At 65.7% G+C, this 19,756-nt stretch overlaps 1 protein-coding gene and 1 long non-coding RNA gene across 4 annotated transcripts in view; both read right to left on the reverse strand.

Annotated features, from left to right (window-relative positions):
• INF2 (inverted formin 2) overlaps positions 1 to 13,180 on the reverse strand; it is a 28,883-nt gene extending 15,703 nt beyond the window's left edge. Inside the window, exons 1-3 of one of the 3 annotated variants that reach the window (XM_082387596.1) lie at positions 12,963 to 13,180; positions 12,347 to 12,720; positions 589 to 988 (exon numbers count right to left, since the gene is read on the reverse strand). In XM_082387596.1, coding sequence (XP_082243722.1) covers positions 589 to 988; positions 12,347 to 12,720; positions 12,963 to 13,029 — 841 coding nt within the window. In that variant the 5' untranslated portion in view covers positions 13,030 to 13,180. Of the gene's footprint in view, positions 1 to 588; positions 989 to 2,903; positions 2,923 to 5,125; positions 6,426 to 12,346; positions 12,721 to 12,962 lie in introns of those variants that run through there. The other 2 variants (XM_082387598.1, XM_082387597.1) reach the window with 2 other exon arrangements.
• Positions 13,181 to 15,154: 1,974 nt separating this feature from the next.
• On the reverse strand, positions 15,155 to 17,879 carry LOC309626660. Its single transcript, XR_014243345.1, has 3 exons — positions 17,828 to 17,879; positions 16,981 to 17,377; positions 15,155 to 16,788 (listed from the first exon to the last, which is right to left on the reverse strand). It is a non-coding gene; the product is annotated as an uncharacterized lncRNA (long non-coding RNA).
• Positions 17,880 to 19,756: the final 1,877 nt, after the last annotated feature.

Raw genomic sequence — 19,756 nt, forward strand, 5'->3', positions numbered from 1 at the left:
GAGGACTAAGTCTGGCTGCAGTCCGGGGAGACTTCCTACAAGAGGTGACAGTGAGCCAGAACTTGAAGGGCGGGCAGGACTGAGCAGGGGGTGGAGACTGGGGGCCGGCAGCTGGGGAAGGAAAAGCCCCAGGTGGCCAGAGCAGGGATGGGGGCAGGGAGGGGGCGTGGAGGTGGAGGATGGTGTCACTGGCAGGGGCCGCAGACCTGAAGGGCTGAGGCCTGGCTACGGCCGAGGAGCTCGGAGCCAGGCGGAGTGGAAGCGGGCCCCTCAGGTGCACGTGTGTTTCTGACCCAGGTGACTCCAGCTGCCACGGTGTGGACAGGGGCCCGGAGGCCAGAGACTGGGGAGGGGGCAGGGCCCAAACGAGCACAGGGCTAGGTGGAAAAGCCGGGCAAAGTCACAGAACAGAGGGGGCAACTAGGTGCAGCTGGTAGAAGTTCACGGCTCCAAGGTGACCTGGAGGCTTCAGACTTGGGAAGATGGGAAACTGGTTCCTCCTCCAGGAAGTCCTCCCTGGCTGCCGGGCCAAGCTCTCTCTTCCTGTGCCCCAGCCCTCCCACCGCCTTTCCCAGCCCGGAGCCTCACCCTGGGAGAGCTGGCGCACGTAGGCCTGGTTGCTGAGGATGTACTGGATGCCCTCCTGGGAGTTCATGACGGCGCGCACGCAACTGATGCAGGTGAGCTGCAGCAGGGCGTCGGCGATGCGGGCCACGCCGCGGCCCGACAGGCGCGCCAGGGCCTCGAGCAGGAGGTCCAGGCCGCTCTGCTCCAGGAACTGCACCATCCAGCCGCCGTCGCTGCTCTCCAGCCGCTTGCGCAGCCCCGAGTAGTTGACCACGGAGGGCATCTGCAGGAGCCGGATGCACAGCTCGGGCTCAGCGCTCTCCAGGTTGGCCTCCGTGGGGTCCGAGTCCTGAGGCCCCAGCTTCTCCTTCAGCGCTGCCCACTTGCGCTGCGTGCCCTCCTTCACTGACATCTTGCTGAACTGCGGGGCCAGAGGAGAGGGGTGTCAGCCCGGAGCCTGGCCCCGGGCCCGGAGGGGAGCCACGGCCCAGCTTGGCCCCTGGCTGGTCAGTGGAGGCAACGTCCCCTGCTCCGAGCCTCCACCTGCCAACTGGGGACTCACTGCGTTTCTTGCTGGTGCCCAGGCCTGCCCGGGGGACACACTACTGGCAAACCCTCGTCCCACCAGGGCTGCCACTGCCCCCTGGCTTCCCCTGTGCCAGGCTCTGCTTACACCCACCCCTGTCTCGATCATCATGGCAACCAAGGAGGCAGCACCGCTGTCCTCGCTGAAGGCACCAGGACCCCAGAAGGCTACACTGGCAGGAATACCACTGACCCAGCGGTGATCAGGCGGCAGAAACGGCGTCTCCGGGGCTCCCCTGTCCCCCAGGGTGCTTCCCCTGCCCCCCAGGGTGCTTCCCCTGCCCAGCGGACAGAATCAGATGCGGACAATAGGGTGGGCGGGGACAACTCCAGACTCTGGTCATTTCTAGCCTGCCCACAGCATCGGGAATGTGCCTGGGGAGGGGGGCTGACTCGAGGGTCATGTCCACCGCCCACCCAATTCTGGGCAAGACCAGGGCCCTGTGGGGAGCAGCCCTGCCAGGCCCCAGTTTCTGTGGGCCTCACTCTGTCAACCTGTGTGCAGTGGAGGACCAGTGTCCCCCAGGCCTGTGGCTCTCGGAGACTGACCCGGATGCAGCTGCAGGAGGTATGATCGCTGCCCAGAGAACATCCCCCGGAGGCCGAGGGTGTGGCCCAGCCCAGAATGACCCCCAGACGTGCCCTCCCCAAACCGGAACAGCGGGACAGGCGGGCTGTGCCTCTGTGTCATCATCACACCCAGCGAGCCCCCTCCCTGGGGCCCCGGGCTGTGACGCTGTCCCCAACCACAGACCCTGGGACCGGCCCCCAGAGGTCAGGGGCAGTCCAGGCTCTTCTGCCACCATGTATGGCTTGGTCTTATATTTAGCGTGTGAGAAGGGCAGCGTGGAGGGAGGCCTCAGGGGCAGGGCACGGCAACACCACTGTGCCTCATGCCCAGGGCCTGGTGCCAGCACTGCCCGCCCCGACCCTTGGCCTCCTACGCCCCCACTTCACAGGAGGGGACACGGAGGCGGCACCCAGGGAAAGCAGATCACGTGCCCATGGCCCCATGGATGGAAACGGCAGAGCTGAGGTTGGACCCCAGAGGGCGGCCTGAGGCCCTCGAGATGCTGGATGGCCAGGGCAGCGTCACCCTAAGGGCTGCCCTGGCAATTTAGCGGGGAGACCCGCGGGGCCGCCTGAGGTCACAGGAGACAGGCTGAAGGGGGCCAAGAGCCCAGGTGCCTGTCCCCGGCGGGGCTCACGGTCCCCAGCGCTCGCTGCTGTCACTCTCGGAGGTCCTGCTCCCCCTCCGCCTGGGTGAGGGTCTCGGGCATCCTCCCTCGAGCTTCCGGAACCACCCCCCTCGCCCCTGCCTGCCCGGAGCACAGAGAACAGCCAGAGGCCTCCTGGAGTTTCAGCAGCCCCTCCTCTGTCTGCAGTGGGTCCGCACCAGGAGTCCAGCACCCTCCCCCCACCCTTCACCCTCCACCTGCCCGGCGGGGCCCATGGGGTCCTTCCGGGAAGCAGCCTGGCTGGGGGCAGAGAGGGCTGACCCGCAAGCGCCCCCAGCTCGGACCCTCCCAGCAGACCCCAGCCGAGCCTGTTTCCTCACCTGGACCAGCGTCGGGCTGCCGGCAGCATCCTGAGGGGTGGGAGGCGAGGGGCCTGCGGGGTGCTCCTCAGCCCTCCCCCAGGGGCCCCCGCGGCCTGGGTCCTGTGCTGGGCCAGGCCGGGTGGAGAACCCGGAGCCCTCCCCATGACTGCACCCTCCCAGGCCCGGCCGCCTCAGACGTCCAGGCACTCACCCAGATTCGCAGGACCTTCCGGCTGCCTCGGCCCATCAATTCTGGGCCCTGCCACCGGCTGCCCCTCACACTCTCCTGGCGTCTCATCGCTGCTGACCACTGAACTGCCCGGTACCAGCCGTGGCCCTGGTCCCTCCCAGGCAGCCTCTCAGTGGAGGGGAGGGGGCCACTCCCACCAGCACCGTGAAGAGCACGGCAGACGGACCTCCGCACACACTGCCACCCGCCGTGGGTGCTGCTGCTTGAGGAGGACCCAGAACCGACCCTCCCTTCCCGCCCCGCCTCCACTGGCCCGAGTCCCTGGCTGCTTGGCACAGGCTGAGTGGACAGAGAGCGAACTCTCCCAGGCCAGCCCTCTGGCCTCCAAGTGTCCTCGCCAGTCAAGAGCCCCGGGGTCCCCGGATGCAGAGGCAGCCCATGTCACCAGCACCACCCTTCCTGGTGCTGCCCCGTCCTCCCAGTACACACCCAATTCCTGGGCCCACTGGCTTGCTGTCCTGAAAGACCCCCCACATGGGAGCCCTGGGTCTGCGGGAGGGGAAGCACAGCAGGCGACCAGCCCTGCCCGCCACCGGTCCACGAAGGGTCCTATGCCATGTGCCCTGGCACCGAGCTCTGCCCCAGGCGCCGTGTGGGGCAGCGAAGGTGCGCAGGGCTCGGCTGGCTGCGGCCCAGTGAGCACAGGGCATCCAGCTGGGAGAGCGAGCTTGGCTAGGGACCCAGAGGCTTAGGTGGGGCGGCTTTTCTCCCTCCGTGACGCCCACCAGGCTGCCCAACATCATCTGGGGCCGTCAGGCCCTGGGCCAAGGACATCTTCCTAGAAATGTTCCAACTGCTTTTCAGGATAAAGACTGAATACGTAAATGGACCACGACCAGATCACATATAAACATGGAGCTCTGAGCCACAGCTGCGGCCACCAGCCCTGGACACCCAGCCACCATCACAGGAACCAGCCTGCGCCCTCTGCGCCAGACCTGCAGGAAGTCAGGCCTCTATCTCTAGTGACAGCCCAGGAAGCTCTACAACCGCCCTGTGACATCACCCCACAGCTGGGACTTGATCAGTAACCCATGCCTTCCATTGTTTTTGTCCTCGCTTCCAACTGAGGACCAGCTGGGGAAAACCAGATGTGCCCCCAGCCATCACGTGGGCGCCCCGCGTCTTACGGGCCGTCCAGCTTCCCCAGTCCCGCAGCCCCCATCATGACCGAGGCCCCCTTTTTCCTGTAAAGAAGCTTTCTGTACACAGAAAATACTTTAACATGTTAACATATATTACATAATACGTATGCAGACGGGTATGTGCGTATGTAGCGCTCCACGTCTGTAGTAAGCAGCCAGCAGACGACTCCCCGGCTGCAGCAGCTTGGAATACACAGCCTCTGCCTGCTCCCGCCTGGGTGGTGGCCGAGCACTTCCAAAGGGAGCACCGCAGGAGATCAACCTCTACTGCTCTCAGGAGCACAGGCTGCGGGGACGGGGATGGCCCTTCCTGACAGCACCCGGGGCGCTGCGCGGGAGGGAGCGTGGTGGGAGGCTGGTGCCTCCTTCCCGGGCTCACCGGCTGTGCGCCCAGGGAAGTTACTCTGCCCCTCTGTGCTCCGTCTGTGAAGTGTCTCAGGGGGCTGCAGTGGGTTTCCGTGCAGAAGCTGGACCCGGTGGGCAGAGCCAGCGCGCAGGGCTCTCCCGGCTCTTGTCACCCTGTCCGTGGATGCCTGCCTCTCTGCCCTCGGGCCCTGCTCAGCCCTGGCCCACCGCGAAGCCAGTACAGGCGCCGGGTCTCGGCGGGGCTGCGGGGACCAACCCAGCTTAGTCTCGCCAGGGCGGGGCGGGGCCGGCCTGCTCTGGGCGGGGGCGGGGCCGGGGCCCCAAGCTCAGGAAGGTGTTCCCAGTTCTGCAGGCCCCCGCAGATGAGGGGTGTGGCCAGCCTGCCCAGGGCAGGGCCTGCACAGGAATTTGGAATGGCAGACCTTTTTTTGCAGCCAGCAGGGCAGACTTAAGAAGAGCACGACCACCTGGGGCTCCCAGGGGTCCAAGTTCAAGTGGCTCAGGCCAGCAACTTGGCAACTGAAGGGTCGGGGTGCTGAAGCACCCCCATCTGTCCTCCAAGCAGTCCGCCCCACCCCTGCACCAAAACTCCAGGGGCAGTGACCCTTTGCAGAGGGAGACCCTGAGGCTCTGACATTAGTGGGATGTTGCCCGTGGATCTTTAACGTTCACCTTTTTTCTTCCATTAACGTGGGGTTTCCACTTGGACGGGGTCACGCCTTCCCCTTCGGACGGGAACTCCAGAAGGTAGGGTCTCCTCTGAGCTTTCCTAGGGTCAGCCCACCGATCTGGGTGTCCTGCTCATGGGCACTCGCCCAGCCCACGCAGATGCCACTTCCTCAGACAGCCATCTGGCTCTCCTCCTGCACCTGGCCAGCCTGACACGGTGACGCTGGCACCTCCACCTGGGCACCCTCATGCCTGGGCAGCTGTGCAGACTCTCGGGAAGCCACCGCCCCTGCTTGGCAGTCGTCAAACTGAGTGCGTGCGTATGGCTGGGGTAGGGTCAAAGCTGGCCTCCCAGACCTCCCAGACCAGCCCCTGCAGATGGAGAAACTGAGCCAGAGAGGGCGAGCCGGTCCAGGCAGGCACTGGGCACTGAGCTGTGTCCTGGGCACGGCTGCTGGGAGGCCCTGCACGGGTCCATCGGGCTTTGAGCAGCGTGGTAGGGTGGGGAAGCCCAGACTCCGGGCTAAGCACTTGGCACCTCGTGGAGGTGGGTGAGGCCTTCTGTTCCTCAATCCCTGCAAGGGCAGGCGGAGGGACTCTGGGGCCGGGGCGGGGGCCAGGGCTAAGGAAGGCGCCGGTGAGGGGGACCGGCTGCCTGAGGCTGGGGAGACAGCTTTGGGGTAGCCCTGCCAGCATCAGCAAAGGGGCTGGGGTGCTTCTGGGCCCAGAGCCAGCGAGGGCGGGGGCGGGTGCAAAGAGTTAGCTGTCTTCCCCCGGGGTGGGCGTAAAACGGCAGGAGGGGGGTTCCGGAACTGGGAGGCAGGGGCTGCCACACTGTATTTTTAGCTCCTACAAGAACCCAAATTTTTCCACTGCCTGGCAACTCTTGGATTACATTCCTGGCAGCTCCCTGGAGCTCAGGGGCAGCCCGGGCCCTGCTGGGTAGGAGGGAGAGCTGAGGCTGCCCTGCTATGACCTCGTTACCCCTCCTGTCCAGAATCTTGGCTCCTCTGTGTCATCTTCGCCAGGCCCCGAGCCCTCAGGGTGCCTCAACTCAACTGTGTGGGTCACCTCGTGTGGGCTCATCCCAGGTAGGGGGTCCTGTGCACAGTGGGCCTCGAGGAAGGGACTGGGTGTCCACCCATCGCCTGCCCGTCCCTGGGCGTGGAGTGCGCAGGGTCCTCACGGTTCCCTGGCCCGTCTCCCGTCCAAGCAGCCCTCCTGCCCGCGCCACCTGCCGTCTCCAGGATGGGGTGTGAGACCCCTGCCTCCGGAGCCCTCACTGCATCCAGCGGCGGGACAGAGGGGCCCGCTGGGAGGTGGGTGGGCGCCAAGACATTCGCGGCAGCACCAAATTAAAACCCAGAGATGACAACCAGGATGCCAGGCGCACTGTGTGGGATCCCGACCACGTGAAATGTGACGTGTCGCGCAAGACACGCGCCGAACACCAAGAGGTGATGCACCCACGGCGAAAGTGGTCATTTTCATAATCATAAAGGGACAGAGCAAGCAAGACGACAGGAGACCAGCAGCATCTCACAGGGAGCTGGGCTTAGAGCAGGTCCACCCCCAGCTCAGGTCACCAGGGGTGAAGGGACGGACCTGGGAGCTGGGTCTCCTGTACGGTTAGCTAGTGGAGAAGGGCCGGGGGCCCGGGCGGCCCACTGTGCCCAAGGATCTGGAGCAGGTTGGAGTCACGACCGACATGGCCTGCTCACACCCTCCTCGTTAGGAGTAGAAGCTGGTGGGAGCCACACAGGGGGGCCCTGGTGCAGGGAACTGACTCCGGTGAACAGGAAACGCCTGCCGGAGGGGGGTGGGTGGTGCCGCCCTACCCCGGGCTCACTGGGAGGAGGGTCCCCGCAGTGCAGCCCTGAGCTGGGCACTGTGGGTGTCTGGGCTTCTGGGAAGGGGCTGGGGGTGAACTGGGAGCCCCATTCCCTGGGGATGGGCCAGCTCGGGTGCAGGGAGAGGACAGGAAGGGTGGAGGCGCCCACACCAGGAAGCCAGGCTTTCGCTTCCACCTGCCCTGCAGGCTCACAGGAACTGGGTCTGTCCTCGCCTCCCGCTGTCACCTGGTCGCTGGGCCTCGGCCTCCCCAGCTGCACACAAGCAGAGCCAAAGGGGAGCTCCCAGAGGGCCGGGCCACCTCTGCCAGTCTCAGGGCTCTGGTCCAGGTTCTGGGGGATCCCAGGCCGGGAGGGAGGGGAGCGGCTCAGGGGCCAACGGTGACAGAGGCCACTGCCGCCTTCTGGAGCTGAGTCAGCTCTGACAACGAACACTTGAGGGAAGTGATGCGTGCAGACCCGTGGTTAGGGAGTGAGCAAGGGCGAGGAACTTGGTGGCCCCGCGGGTGGCAAGGGGGCGTCTGGCCACAGCTTCCACCCGTAGGGCTCCGCTGGGCCGCACGCAGCCCTCAGGCTCGCCACCAGCGTCCCCTCCGCATGGGTTCTCTCCCCCAAGAGCAGACAGAGCTCCAAGCAGCCTCCTCCAGGAAGCCCCGTGTCCCTCCCCCCGGCCCCCTGCTGCCCTCAGGAAAGGCCTCTCCCAGCAGGGAGGAGGACCCTCGGTGTCCAGGGAAGGGAAGGCGTAGGCCAGCTTCAGGCCCTGATCGCCCTGTACTTGTCTAGGCCTCAGGGTCTTGGGGTGGGACATGAAGGCCACCCACCGCCTGCCCCAGGGGGCCCCCACCCCCACCCCCACCCACCCCCGCCCACCCCCGCCTGTCTTGTATCCCCATTCCAGGCTGCCTGCCCAGAGTAGGGAGAACAAAGCAGCAGATTGTGGCGGGGAGGGGCCCAGCCTGCGCAGCCTGGCACTGCCAAGGGCTGCAGCCGGGGCCTGGGGGCAGGGGACCGCTCAGGTTCTAGCTGAGACCAGGCTCTGCTGCTGACCGGCCGTGCCCCTTGGGCAACACACAGGACCTGCTGGGCCCTGGATTCTGTCCTCTCACAGGCATGAGCATGTTGGTGCCACCTCCCCACCCCAGTCTGCCGACAGAGCCACGGATGCCATCTGCAAAGCGGGCCCGTAACTGCCAGGCAGTGCTGTGCCCCGCTGCCTAGCAGTCCACTGTGCGTGACGTCGCCTCGGCCAGGCTGCCGTGGCCGACACCGAGCTGTAACGGAGCGTGCCTCTTCTGCAGCCCCGGCTCAGCATCCCCGGGCCACCCGCCCCGGAGAGCCGGTGCCAGGAGCCCAGCCCTACCGGGCAAGTGGGATCCTGGGCATCGGGCACAGATGCTGTGTGCTGTTCCCTGCCAGGCACCGAGGGGCCAGGCCCATCCTGGACTTGGTTTTCTCATCTGCAAAACGGCCAGAATGTCGTCCAGGGACCGTGGGTTGGCTGGGCCAGTACCATCTGCACAGGTGCCGGGCCTGCCTGGCCAGTAAGGCCCCTCCCAGGCGGCTCCCCTCCTCCTCTCAGAGGTGACCTCCTAGGTCCTACCCCTGGGCCTTTGTCCCGGCCGTCCCTCCCATCACTCTGCCACCTTCCACAGGCAGCCCCGACTGCTCTGCCTCCATCTGCACGGCCTGGCCCAGCCCCTGGGCGGATAGGCCGGAAACACCAGGCAGGGGCCACGGATGCCCCCAGAGAGGGCAGCATCCGATCTGGGCACGCGGGGCTGGCGTTCTCAGGCCACTCACGCCTGTGCGTGTGGGGCGGCGGAGCCAGGCCGGGAACGGGGACAGGCAGCACCCCCTCCCCACCCTGGGGCTGGGTGAAGGGCAGATGTCTGCTTCCCGGCTGCGGCGTGCAGGCGGCAGTGCCGAGCTGTACATACTTGGAGCAGAAATGGGGACGTGGGCTCGGGGACATGGATGGTGGGAGAGGGAGGCTGCACACCGAGGCCACATCCCAGGGCCCCAGAGGACCGGGACCAGGCCGGACGGGGAGACTGAGGCGCTCTCACCCAGCTGCGCAGGGCCCGTGCTGGCGCCCACGCCCACACCCACCAGCACTCGGCGAGGACCAAGGTCAGGCTCAGGGACGGAGAAGCCCCCGCCCCACCAGCTGGGTCTGCTGGGACTGCGTGCACGCGTGTGGGGTGGGGGGACCGGCAGTGTCTGGCACAGCGGGGGGCTGGGGCCGGCTTCTGCTCACACAGCCGAGCGGGGTCTCAGAGGTAACGCAGGGAAACCACGGCCCAGGGCTGGGATGCGGCCCGAGTGGGCCGCCCGGCCCGGCCCGGCCCGGCCCCGCCCCGCCCCCGCCCCGCCCTGACCCACGGCACCCTCTAGCCGCAGTGCTCCCCTTCGATGCTAGGCCTCGGTGGCACCACCTGCAAAACAGGAAGCAGAAACAGCCTGCACCTCCCCAGGCGTGTGCCTCCCACCCATGGAGGGCTGCGCTCAATGGCCCCCGGCCGGCCGGGCCTCCAGCAGCGCTGGCCTTGCCCCCCTTCCCAGGGAGGCCTCCGCCTTCCCGATCGGGTGGGCCCAGGCACGACCTCATGGGAGCCGGTGGTCCTCCAGTCTGCCCTGTCCCTCCCTCCCCCTCCCTTCCCACTGGGCCCAGCTCACAGGATGGGGGGGGCCGGAGGGTGCTCTGGCAGCCCGTGAGCAGGGGCCCCGGCCCAGGGCACCCAGGAGGCGCAGCTGGGAAAGCTGCAGCAGGGGAGGGGGCTGCGATGGGGCAGGAAGGGCAGCCGGAAGAGGAAAGCGGCCTCGGCCCTTTGCCCTTCTGTTTTAGACAGCTCAGGGAGAGGGGCTTTTTCGTCACTCACCCACCCGCGACTGCTTCCGCCCCTCCCGCCCCCGGCCACTGCCAGGAGGGTCCACCGCCCTGATGGGCCGGCGGCTCCGGGCTCCAGGGCAGCTGTCTGTCTGCGCTGGCTGCTCTGCTCTGCACTCACACAGGTGGGCGCCCTGAGGGTGGGCCGGCACCCCCTCCCCGCATTGGGGGCCAGGGGCAGGGGGCGCTGCTTGGCCAGGACAAAGCTCTCCTAACTCCTAGGGCATCAGGCCTGGAACCCAGAGGCTGCTGCACCCACGTGCTTGCTCTTCCCGTGGGAACTGCGGCGGTGATGAGGGGCAGGGGGACAGCCCTGGCCTCCAAGTGCTCCCCGGGGGCCGGCCAGTTCTCCCCCGGCCCCCGGGGCAGCACCTCCCGCGTGCCCAGAGTGGTGGATGCCACGCTCTGGCCACCACAGCGGTGAGGGGAGCATGAGCGCTGACGCACACAGTAGGGGCTTTACAGACATCTCTTGCCAGGAGGGCAGCACTGGTTCTGTCACCCAACCACCCCGTGTCTCAGTCTCCTCTTCCCGTGAAACAGACAAGAATCCCAGGACCCACCCTTACCCAGGGACGGCGTGAGGGTCAGAGATCACGGTGGGAACGTGGCGGGCTAGTTCACTCGGTCCTCCTCTCCTTCATTCATTCAGCCCACAGACCCTCAGACCGTGGGGGGACTTCGCCTCTGGGTGCCCTCAAAAGCCAGGGGCGCGAGCTCACCTCAGGGAAAGCCCCCCGCCAGGGTCCAGGCCGGGCCAGCTGGTCACACCTGCACCCAGGGCGGCGTCCCATCGTCATCCAGTTACCATCTATCCCTCCTGCAGTCCCACAAACCACTAACTTTTCCAACCTGGAAAACAACTGCACTCTGATGAAAGGCAAACGGAATCTATTCAGGGTACAGCTTCCAGGTCCCAAATGTGAAGTGTGTGCAATTAGCTCCGACAGCCTGTCAGCACCTCCACAGAGCGGGGGCCCCCACCTGACGGTTAACTCTTTGCCGCCAAGGAGCGGAGCCTCAACGGACTTACGGCCTGGATGGGTCACGGGACGGGCAGCCCCACCCGGTCACCTGGGTTCACGTCCCCCGGCAGTGCCCCCCTCCCCCGCCTGCCCACCCGCCCCGATGACCTGTCAGCCCCGAGCTGGGGGCCGGGAACTCTTGTGGAAGAGACGGGAGGGTGGGCCTGGGCAGCGGTCGGGACGGGCCTACCGCACCAACCTGGCTCTTTGAGCAGAAAGTTGATGCCGGCCTGCAAAGGGGTGGGGACAGTATGAGGTCTCAGACTCCAGACCTGGAACCAAACGCCCATCCACAGCTGCTACGAGAGAGCTGCGGCGTGCACGACCCGAAGCCCGCCACCCTGGGAAGCACCATGACGGGGTCTGGGGCTTTGTTCTGGGTCCCCAGCTCCTTCACTGCTGGGCGACAGAGGAGGTTCACGCCTGAGCAACTGTCCCCACCCTTCAGGGTGCAGGTGGGGAGACAGAGGCCCAGAGAAGGCCAGAGTCCTGGCCGGTTCCCACTGCCAGAGGGAGAAGGGGGCGGGGCTGGTGGGGAGGGGACTTCCCAACTCCAGCTCCTTCATGGGTGCGCCTGACCTCTGGCCTTGTTCCTGATTCCCAGCTGGGGCAGGGTCATGGCCACCTTAGGTGCTCTGACTCCTGGTGTGTGTGTCCAGCTGGGGTGGGGCACTAAAGCTGCGGTCACAACTGAGGCCGGCCACCACGCAGCCTGGGGCCCTGGGTCACAGAGGCTCAGGAGGCCAGGCAGACAGTCTCCCTTCGTGTCTCCCCAGGAGCAGCCAGGGTTGGTTGGTGGAAGCACGGATTCCCTCCTGAGGCTATGGTCACCCTCGGGTTCCTCCCCAGGAAAGGGGCCCAGAAGTGGGACCGGAGGAGCACAGGGCCAGACTGCCAGCCCCATTCTGGAGAAACCCAGAGCAGTGACAGGGGCTTGCTCCCCCAAGGCCTGCCTATGGGGGTGCCAGGGCCCCGTGTGCGCCCACCCGCATCCAGGCGGCTACAGACCCAGCAGCCCAGGCGGGGCCGCAGGCCGCCGCATGCATTGTGGTGCCACCGGGGCGGTGGACGCGAAGTTGAAGTTTATTTCCCCAACTGTGGCTGATTCATAATCTGGATGTAGTAGCCGTGAGGCGGGTAAATTCTGCCGGCACCGGGCAGGGCGGAGGCCCGGCCGACCCTCGGCCCACCACTCGAGGGCAGCGCGCGCTCGGGCGGCGTCTCCGCGCCGGGGCCGGCAGTCCGGGGTGGGGAGCGAGCCGGCGGGGCCGGGGCGCCGCGGGGTCCCCGCCCGGGCGCCGGGATCCCGCCGGGATCCCGCCGCCCTGCGCCGCGGGGCTGCTGGCCGCCACCACGGGCGCACGCGCCGCTCCCCCAACCCCACTCCCCGGCCCCAAGCGCCCCCACGGCCCGGACTCAGTTTCCCCGCGGCTCCTGGCCGGCCCAGAGGGCGCGGACTTACCGGGAGGGGACGGCGGCGGAGGGCGGGTATATTAGGCCAGCGCTCGGTCCGCGTCGGGTCAGGAGCCGGGTCAGGAACCGCGGACCGCCGGCGCACAGCGGGGCTCCGCACAGCTCGGGCTCCGGCTCCGCTGGGCGCGCGGGAGGAAGAAGAGGCACCGCCCAGCCCCGCCCGCCGGCGGCCACGTGGGGAGCGGGCGGCGGCCGGGGGCGGAGCCTGCGGTGGGGGTCCCGGGAGAGGCCCCGCCCACTCCTGCCCGGCGGGCTGGGGCGCCGAGGGAATCTCCCCGCGTCTATAAATACCCGGCCCGCCTCCGCCGCGGCTCGACCCGTTCCCGGCCCTGCCAGTTTCGCTGTTCGTGGGCCGGGGTGGCGCTGGGGAGTGAGACACACAGAGCGGGGAAGGGGTGGGGGCGTCCTGGGAAACATCTGGAAGTGGTCTCCCCGCCTCAGCCCTCACTGCCCGCCCCCTCCCTGGGCTCCACTGCTCCTCCTCCCCCAACAAACCCCCTGCAGGTCCACCCGCGCTGGCAGCGCTCCAGGTCACCGGCTCACCCACTGAGGCTCCCTGTCAAAGCCCGGCGGCAGGTGGGACCGGCTTCCCACGCTTCGCTCACTGCGCCCTGAGTGGGAGCCCCCCTTGGGCCCGCTGATCGCACGTCCTGACGTCTGAGGCTCCCTCATGGGAGACTGGTCTTCCGGGATGGAGAGTGTCCCGATCAACCGGGCCGGACGGTGTGGACCCCTTCCAGCAGTGCTCCCTGATCCCCAGCAGAGACGGGGTCTGGGTGGTCTCTGGGCAGCCTGGACCCTGCTGGGTGGTGCAGGCAGCAGGCCTGAGGGTCCTGCACGGTCAGGGTGTGACCTCAGGCTCGGACTTGAACCTCAGGCTCGGACTTGAACCTCAGGCTCGGGCTTGACGTGCACTGCCGAGCCGCAGTCCCCCATCTGTAAAACATTGACAATTACGTCTAAAGGTTACCAGGTGAGATGAGCACACGTGGTGAAGTGTCTCCACTGTTGGTTTTGTCTTGCCAAATCTCTCCTGAGACCTGCCGTGTCTGGGCCATGGTGGGGGCAGTGTGGGTGGAGAGGGCTCATGACGGGCCGCTCAGGGCAGAGGGAACAGCGCCGGGTCCAGGCGGCTTCACAACCTCGCTCCTGCTTCTCCCTGGGGCCAACCACACGCCCCCTGGCGCCCAGCCTGCCCCTGTCGGGTGGGGATAAGAGCAGCGTGTACAGCCCCTGGAAGTCTCCTTGGCTCGGCCCCAGTGAGGGAGCAGCTTCTGGCAACAGGCCGGTGTGGAACGAAGGCCTCTGAGGGCTGGGCGTGCCCAGGTGAGCCGCCAAGGAGGGCGCGCTGGCTCCTGGACGCCCTCCAGCCAGGGGACGCGTGACCGTGGAGGCCGCTCCCTGACGGGAAGCTGCCCGGACTCTGCTGTTCTTGGAATGCGCGAGTCCTTGCTCCGAGGGCCGGCCAGCGCCCCGACTGGCTCCCGGCCCCTCTCCTTGACCCTCCCGTGGAGCAGGTGTGGCTTCTCCTGGAAGCCTTCCTATCCTCCCTGAGCTGGATTTCAGGCCCCTCCATGCCCTCCTGGATCCCAGCAGTTGGCACCTCTGGGGGTGACACCAGTTGCTGACTCACCGCTTCCCGAACCTGGCTCCTGGCTGCAGTTGGCTGTGGTCAGTGGGTGTGTCTGTGGATCCAGTGGATGGAGAAGCACAGGGGAAGAAGGTGGGGAGTGACTTTCCAGCCTTCAGGCTGGGCTGGCGAGGGTGACCCAGCTGGGAGAGCAGCGTCGGGCGGGGCCTCCCGTGCCCTGGACCCCCAGCTCTTACCAGCTGGGGCGGGGAGCAGGCAGAATCCTGAGCCTCTCCCAGCGGCTGAAGCGGGAGGCCTGGCTTTGGCCAGGGATCTACGGCTCGGCCACTGGCAGCCCTTCTGTGGCGCACTCAGGGATGAGGACCCCTCCCTGACGGAAGAGAGGGAAGCTCTCTTGCCCCCAGAGCTGGTTCCTGCCCAGGGCTTTCTCCCTTGTGCTCCAGCCTGGGGCAGGTGGGCACAGTCCCGACTCTCCCGGTCTGGCGGGTGTCCTGGATGGCACCAATGGTAGAGGCCCTACCCAAGGGTCAGGTCCGTTCACCGCACCCGGCCCCCTCCAGCATACACCCACAGTGGCACTCGTGCAGGCCTGAGACTGACCCGCAAAGAGCCCGCACCCACGGCACCGTGCCTGGGCCTGTGGAGAGCCTGGCACTGCCTCCTGCTGGGATGCAGAAAACAGAGCTTGGGATGAGGGGGCAGAGCAGGCTTTGGGCGCTGACACGTGAGCTCTGGGAGCAGCCGGGCGGGCACGGGAATTTCTCAGAGACAGGTCTTCCAGCCCTATGTTTGATGCCAGGATAGACCTGAGTGTAGTGAGCGGGCACTTGTGGGCCAAGAGGGGAGCCTGGGGCCCACCCGGGGACCCCAAGCAGCCGCCTGGCCTTGGGTTTCATTTCCTGTGTCAGTTCAGCACCAAAAATGCTTTTTACCATTTGCCTTTTGAAATGTTTTTCCTTTTTTATCCTGTTGGGGTGCCCTGATGTGACCCCTGATACTGCTACAGAATAAAGTCAGCAGAAGTGTGCCCCCCATCCATTCACCCACCCACCTACCTACCCACCTACCCACCTACCTACCTAACCACCCATCTACCTATTCACCCGTCCACCTACCCATCTACCACCCATCCATCTACCCATCCATCCACCTACCCACCCACCCATCCACTCACCCACCATCCACCCATTACACCCACCCACCCACCCATCCATCTTCCCATCCTTCCTTCCACCCACCCACCCACGCACCCACTCACTCACTCATCCATCCATCCACTCATCCACTGCAGGACTAGGTCTACCTGGTGAGTAAGACCTGGGGTACCTAGCTCTGCTACAGAGCAGCTATGGCACCTCGGGCAACCGTTCTGCCCCTGTGCTTGTTGACAGGAACCTGACCACTCTGGCCACCTCCAGAAAGGTGGGCTGTAATGCGGCAGCAGCTGCAGGCTCCGGTCCTGGGCCCCGCTCCTCTCAGCACCCCTGCCTCTCCTTCAGCGCCTTTCCTCTGTAGCCTGGCAGCTTTGGCCACTGTAGCCTCAACACCCCCTCGTGGCAGAAGGTGACATCAGTCAGGGCCCATCCCTGGTCTGGGGAGGGGAGGTGGGACTCGGGACCAGATTCTCAGAAGGGACAGTGGGCGGGCCGGTCAGTCAGAGGCTCGGGTGGGTCAGTAACCTCTAGCCTCTTCCTCTGAGTAGCGGTCACACGCTCAGGAGATCTCATCATTTGCAGATTTGTATTTGGGAACTTGCCTACTTGCTAAAATCTATTTGTGACCCTAAAATCACTACTTGTTTTGCAGTCTTTTGCTGACATGTGTGGACCGGCAAAAACTCTGAGTCCCCAGCTGAGGTCGGACGAGGTGATGCTCTGTGCCTTCTCGTTTAATTGCCTGCTGCAAACACGGCCAATTTAGTGTTCAGTTTTCCACATTTTTGTGCTTTTTCGGGAGGAGATTTCCCTGTCTAAAGGGGCCCCCAGCACAGCCCTGAAGTGCGTCCAGCGGCCCTTAGCACAGGGAGGTTGGATGTGCCTCACAGAGAAAACGCCTGTGTCTGAGGACCACACCGTCCACGTGAGCTACAGGGCAGCCGCCGCGGGTTCAACGCTCGTGAACCAACAATACAATCGTACCAAATACGGTGTTTTTAAACAGGAATGCAAGAATACGTAGAACAAGATTATGTATCAACTGGCTGAAAGAATGTGGCCCGAGGCTGGTGGGACCCTGACCCTTGGGCTCCGCCTGGGGTGATGGCTCAGTTCTCCAATATTCAGTGTTTGTGGCGACTCTACAGACCAGAACCGCTGCGTCCTGGGGCTGGCCGAGACGGTGTGTGGCTTCCGCATCGGGGCAAGAGGCCCATGGGCTCCCGCACGGACCTCCCCGCGTCTGCAGGCCCGTCCAGCCAAGGAAGCCACGATGCAGAGGGGCGGAGGTGTCGGCAGAGCTGGCCGACCTCCGGGCTCCTGGTCTCTCTGTCCGTAGCCACCTCCCCTCTGGTGCCTCTCTGAGCAGCTGGGCCAGTGGTCCTGCAGTCCCCTAGGGCAGTGGGTGGCCATCCCTGGGGAGTGCCGGGGCCATGCCCAGAGATGCAGCCTGCAGAGCGGAGAGGGGAGGGCCTGGGGCCTCTGCTGACCCACCAAGACTTGGACTGTCCCTCGCCTCCTGGACTCCCTTTGTTGCCTCAGTTACCCAGTGAAGGTCTAGCTGGGACAGTGGTTTTCTCCTTGGTTCTGCAGAGATAACCCAGTGTGACGGGGGCACACAGCAGCTCAGCGCTGACTTCTTTATATGGGGGAGGGGGGAAGCATCTTTAACTCAGGATAAAGGTTCTGCAGGGAAAGAGGCAAGAAACCACTGGGCCGTGCAGCCCTGGCTCTGGGAGTGCTGCAGAGGGAGGCTGCCGGCGGGCACACCCGCTGGAATCCCAGGGGCCTCCTTAGGGCTTCAACGGTGAGGAGGTGCCTGAGACCCACCCTGCCCCAAACCCAGTGTCTCCGTCCACTTAGCAGTTTTCGACTCACCTTGCCCTTGGCCTTGAAGCTGCAGACTCAGAAGGCGGGTCTCCCTTCTCCCCTCTAAAGAGGCAGGGCTCTGAGGGGCAGAGGTGACTTGGGAAGGGAGGGGACAGGGCATTTAGGCTGAAGAATTGGGTCCCCCCTGGTGTTTGCTGAGAGATGGAAATCAAGGCTGGAATCCTTGCTGCTGGTTTTGGCCACTGGGCTGTGTTTCTCAGAGGCACAGCGCCAAGCCTGGGCCTCCCAGGTCTTGGAGGTTTTGTCCTGGCGCACCTGCCTCACTGCGTCCCGCCCCTCCGGGCTCCGGCCTCCAGGCCCCACCACGTGGCAGTCCCCTGCTTCTCCCAGGATAACCGGCTCCATTCGGCTCCCAGCCATCCTTGAATTAGGCTCCCAGCTTCTCCTGTGTGGAGAAGAACCCGCTGGCATCTGAGCTTTCCCGGGGAGGAAGAGTTCACAGATTTCAGGCGGGGATGGAGGAAGGGGCTCCTGTGGCCCCCCACCCCCCAGCGGCGGGGCTCCACTCCCTCAGCCCCCAGGACAGGGCTCTGCCCCAGCCCCTCCCGCCCCCACCCCCTAGCTGTCTGCTGCTCAGCACCTTCCTGACCCCATCACAACTCTCCTTTTCTCCTCCAGCCCGGTGGGGAGGTTTAAGGGTTAAAAATAACCCCCAAACCAAAACCCGAATACGGTTCTTCCGCATACACCGGTCTGGCTTGCCAATTCCTAGCCCAAGACCTCGCGGTCTTTCCCGTCCCTCTGCACAGGCCGTGGGCTCTGCACGGGCTGCCGCCCACTGCCCGGGCACTTCCCCTGGCCCCGCACAAGGACCCCCTCCACGGGGACGCCCCACCTCTCCACGCCCTTCCGGCCCCAGGAAGAATCACTGCGTTCCCCTCTCTCCCGGGAAGCTTTGACCTCTGCTCCCCTTGCACAGGCCCGTGTGGGCGTCATCCGTGTCCCTGATTGGATTGTGAGTTCCAGGCGGGGCGTGGCTGAGAGTCAGGGTGCCGGCGGCCCTGGAGTGCCCGGTGTGTGGGCATGTGGGAGGTACGAGTGAGCTCCAGCCCCTACCCCACCGCCAGCTCCGCCCGCCCTGTCTCTGCGGCGTGCCTCAGAATGGGCCCCGGACGGGCCCCACTCCGCGGTGCAGCTCAGGACCCCGCCAGGGTCTCCGTGCCCTGCGCGTCCTGCAGCCTCCCGGGGCTCGGCACCCCGCCCCTCCCCAGCGAGGCCCTCTGTGGCCGTCCCAGGCGGCGTCACCGTTTCCTTTCATCCATCAGTACCTTAATTACCTTGGCCATATTTTTTTTTCTTGAAATTAACTAGAAATCAAGTTCTAATTTGAGGAGCGGCGCGGGGACTCAGCACCGCCTCTAGCGGGTGGTAACTGCACTGCGGTTAGGGACGGCGGATTGCTCCTTGAGCGCCCTGGGGTGGGAGGCTCCGTGGGCGCGCACGTCGGGGCGCGCGGGGTGCCGGGTGCTAAGCCGGGGCCCCTCCACAATGAGTCCTACCCGACCCTCCCCAGGCCACGCGAGCCCAGCTGGGGCGCAACCAGCACCGCATCTGGTGCCACGAAGGCGAGGGACAAGCTTTCTCTTGATGGCTCTCAAGGGATTTTCTTTTCTTTCTTTTTAAATTGGATCAGTTTCCTTATTGAACACTGAATACATTCTTAAGATCCAGAGTCACCAGCCGGTAAGGGGCGGAGGAGAGGCAGCGAGATGCCCCCTGCCTGCTTTAGCTTTTGGGAGGCCCTAACCCCGGCGCTATTTCTTCCCGCGACGCGTCTGTGGATCCCCCCCCCACCTGCTGCCCTCCCACCCCGCACCCCCCAAGGCACAGCTCCGTTTCCTCATTTGCTCCTGTGCCCAGCACGGGGCCTGGCTCGGAGGGCGCTGGGTGATGGGCGGGTAGCTGGGTATGGGTTGGGGGGCATGTGGCCGATGAGCCCAGAGAGCTCCTCCCTGGGAGACCCCACCTCACTGTCTCTGGCTCCTCTTCCACAGGCTGGGCTGTCGCTGATCCGGCCCCACCTCCCGCCCAGGGTGGGCTTTGTGTGTATGTACGTTTTCCCCGGGAGAGGCCTCCAGGGCTCTGGGAAGGGGCAACGGTGTGGTTGGTTCAGTCCTGGCCAAGGGTCCCTGCTGATGCCAGCTAACAGAGCCTGGGCGCTTCAGCCCCCGCCCGCCCACCCCACCACCTCGTGTTGGCAAAGAAGTGGCCACGCCCTTCTCCTGAAGCCGCTGCCTCAGGCCTGCATCACCTGGAACAGCAGCTGAGGGGGGAGGGGCGAGTTGGGGGAGGGGCAGGCTCCGCCTAGGTTGGGGGCGTGCAGAGGCCCTGGGGGAATGGGTGCAGCCTCGCCACTGCCCAGCAGGGCCATGTGCGCCGCCCACAGGCCAAATTCCAGAGCTCTGAGCCTGTCGTGGCCCGTGTAGGGAGGACCCTGCTGGAGGCCAGGTACACCCCGTGGGCAGTGTGGCCCAGTGGTCCAGCCCAGGGATCCTGTAGCCAGACAGCCTGGGCCCAGATCCTGTTTCTGCTGCTTGGAGCTGGGGGTCCCCCGCCTGGGGCTACGGAGGCTTGAATGGGGTCCTCTGAGCGGTCCCCCTACCCTCTGCGCATGGAGCTGAGCGTCATGAGGTGTGGGTGGGAGATCGGGCTGAGCTGGCGGCAGCCCTTCAGTGACCTGGCCGAAGTCCAGGGGTGGTGGTGCTGGGCCACTTTGTTGGGGGCAGGGAAAGTTCCTTCGGACACACCAGGAGGAGGGAGGGGC

The sequence above is a fragment of the Balaenoptera borealis genome, assembly GCF_965194805.1.
Source record: "Balaenoptera borealis genome assembly, chromosome: 3".
In the NCBI taxonomy this organism is placed as follows: domain Eukaryota; kingdom Metazoa; phylum Chordata; class Mammalia; order Artiodactyla; family Balaenopteridae; genus Balaenoptera; species Balaenoptera borealis.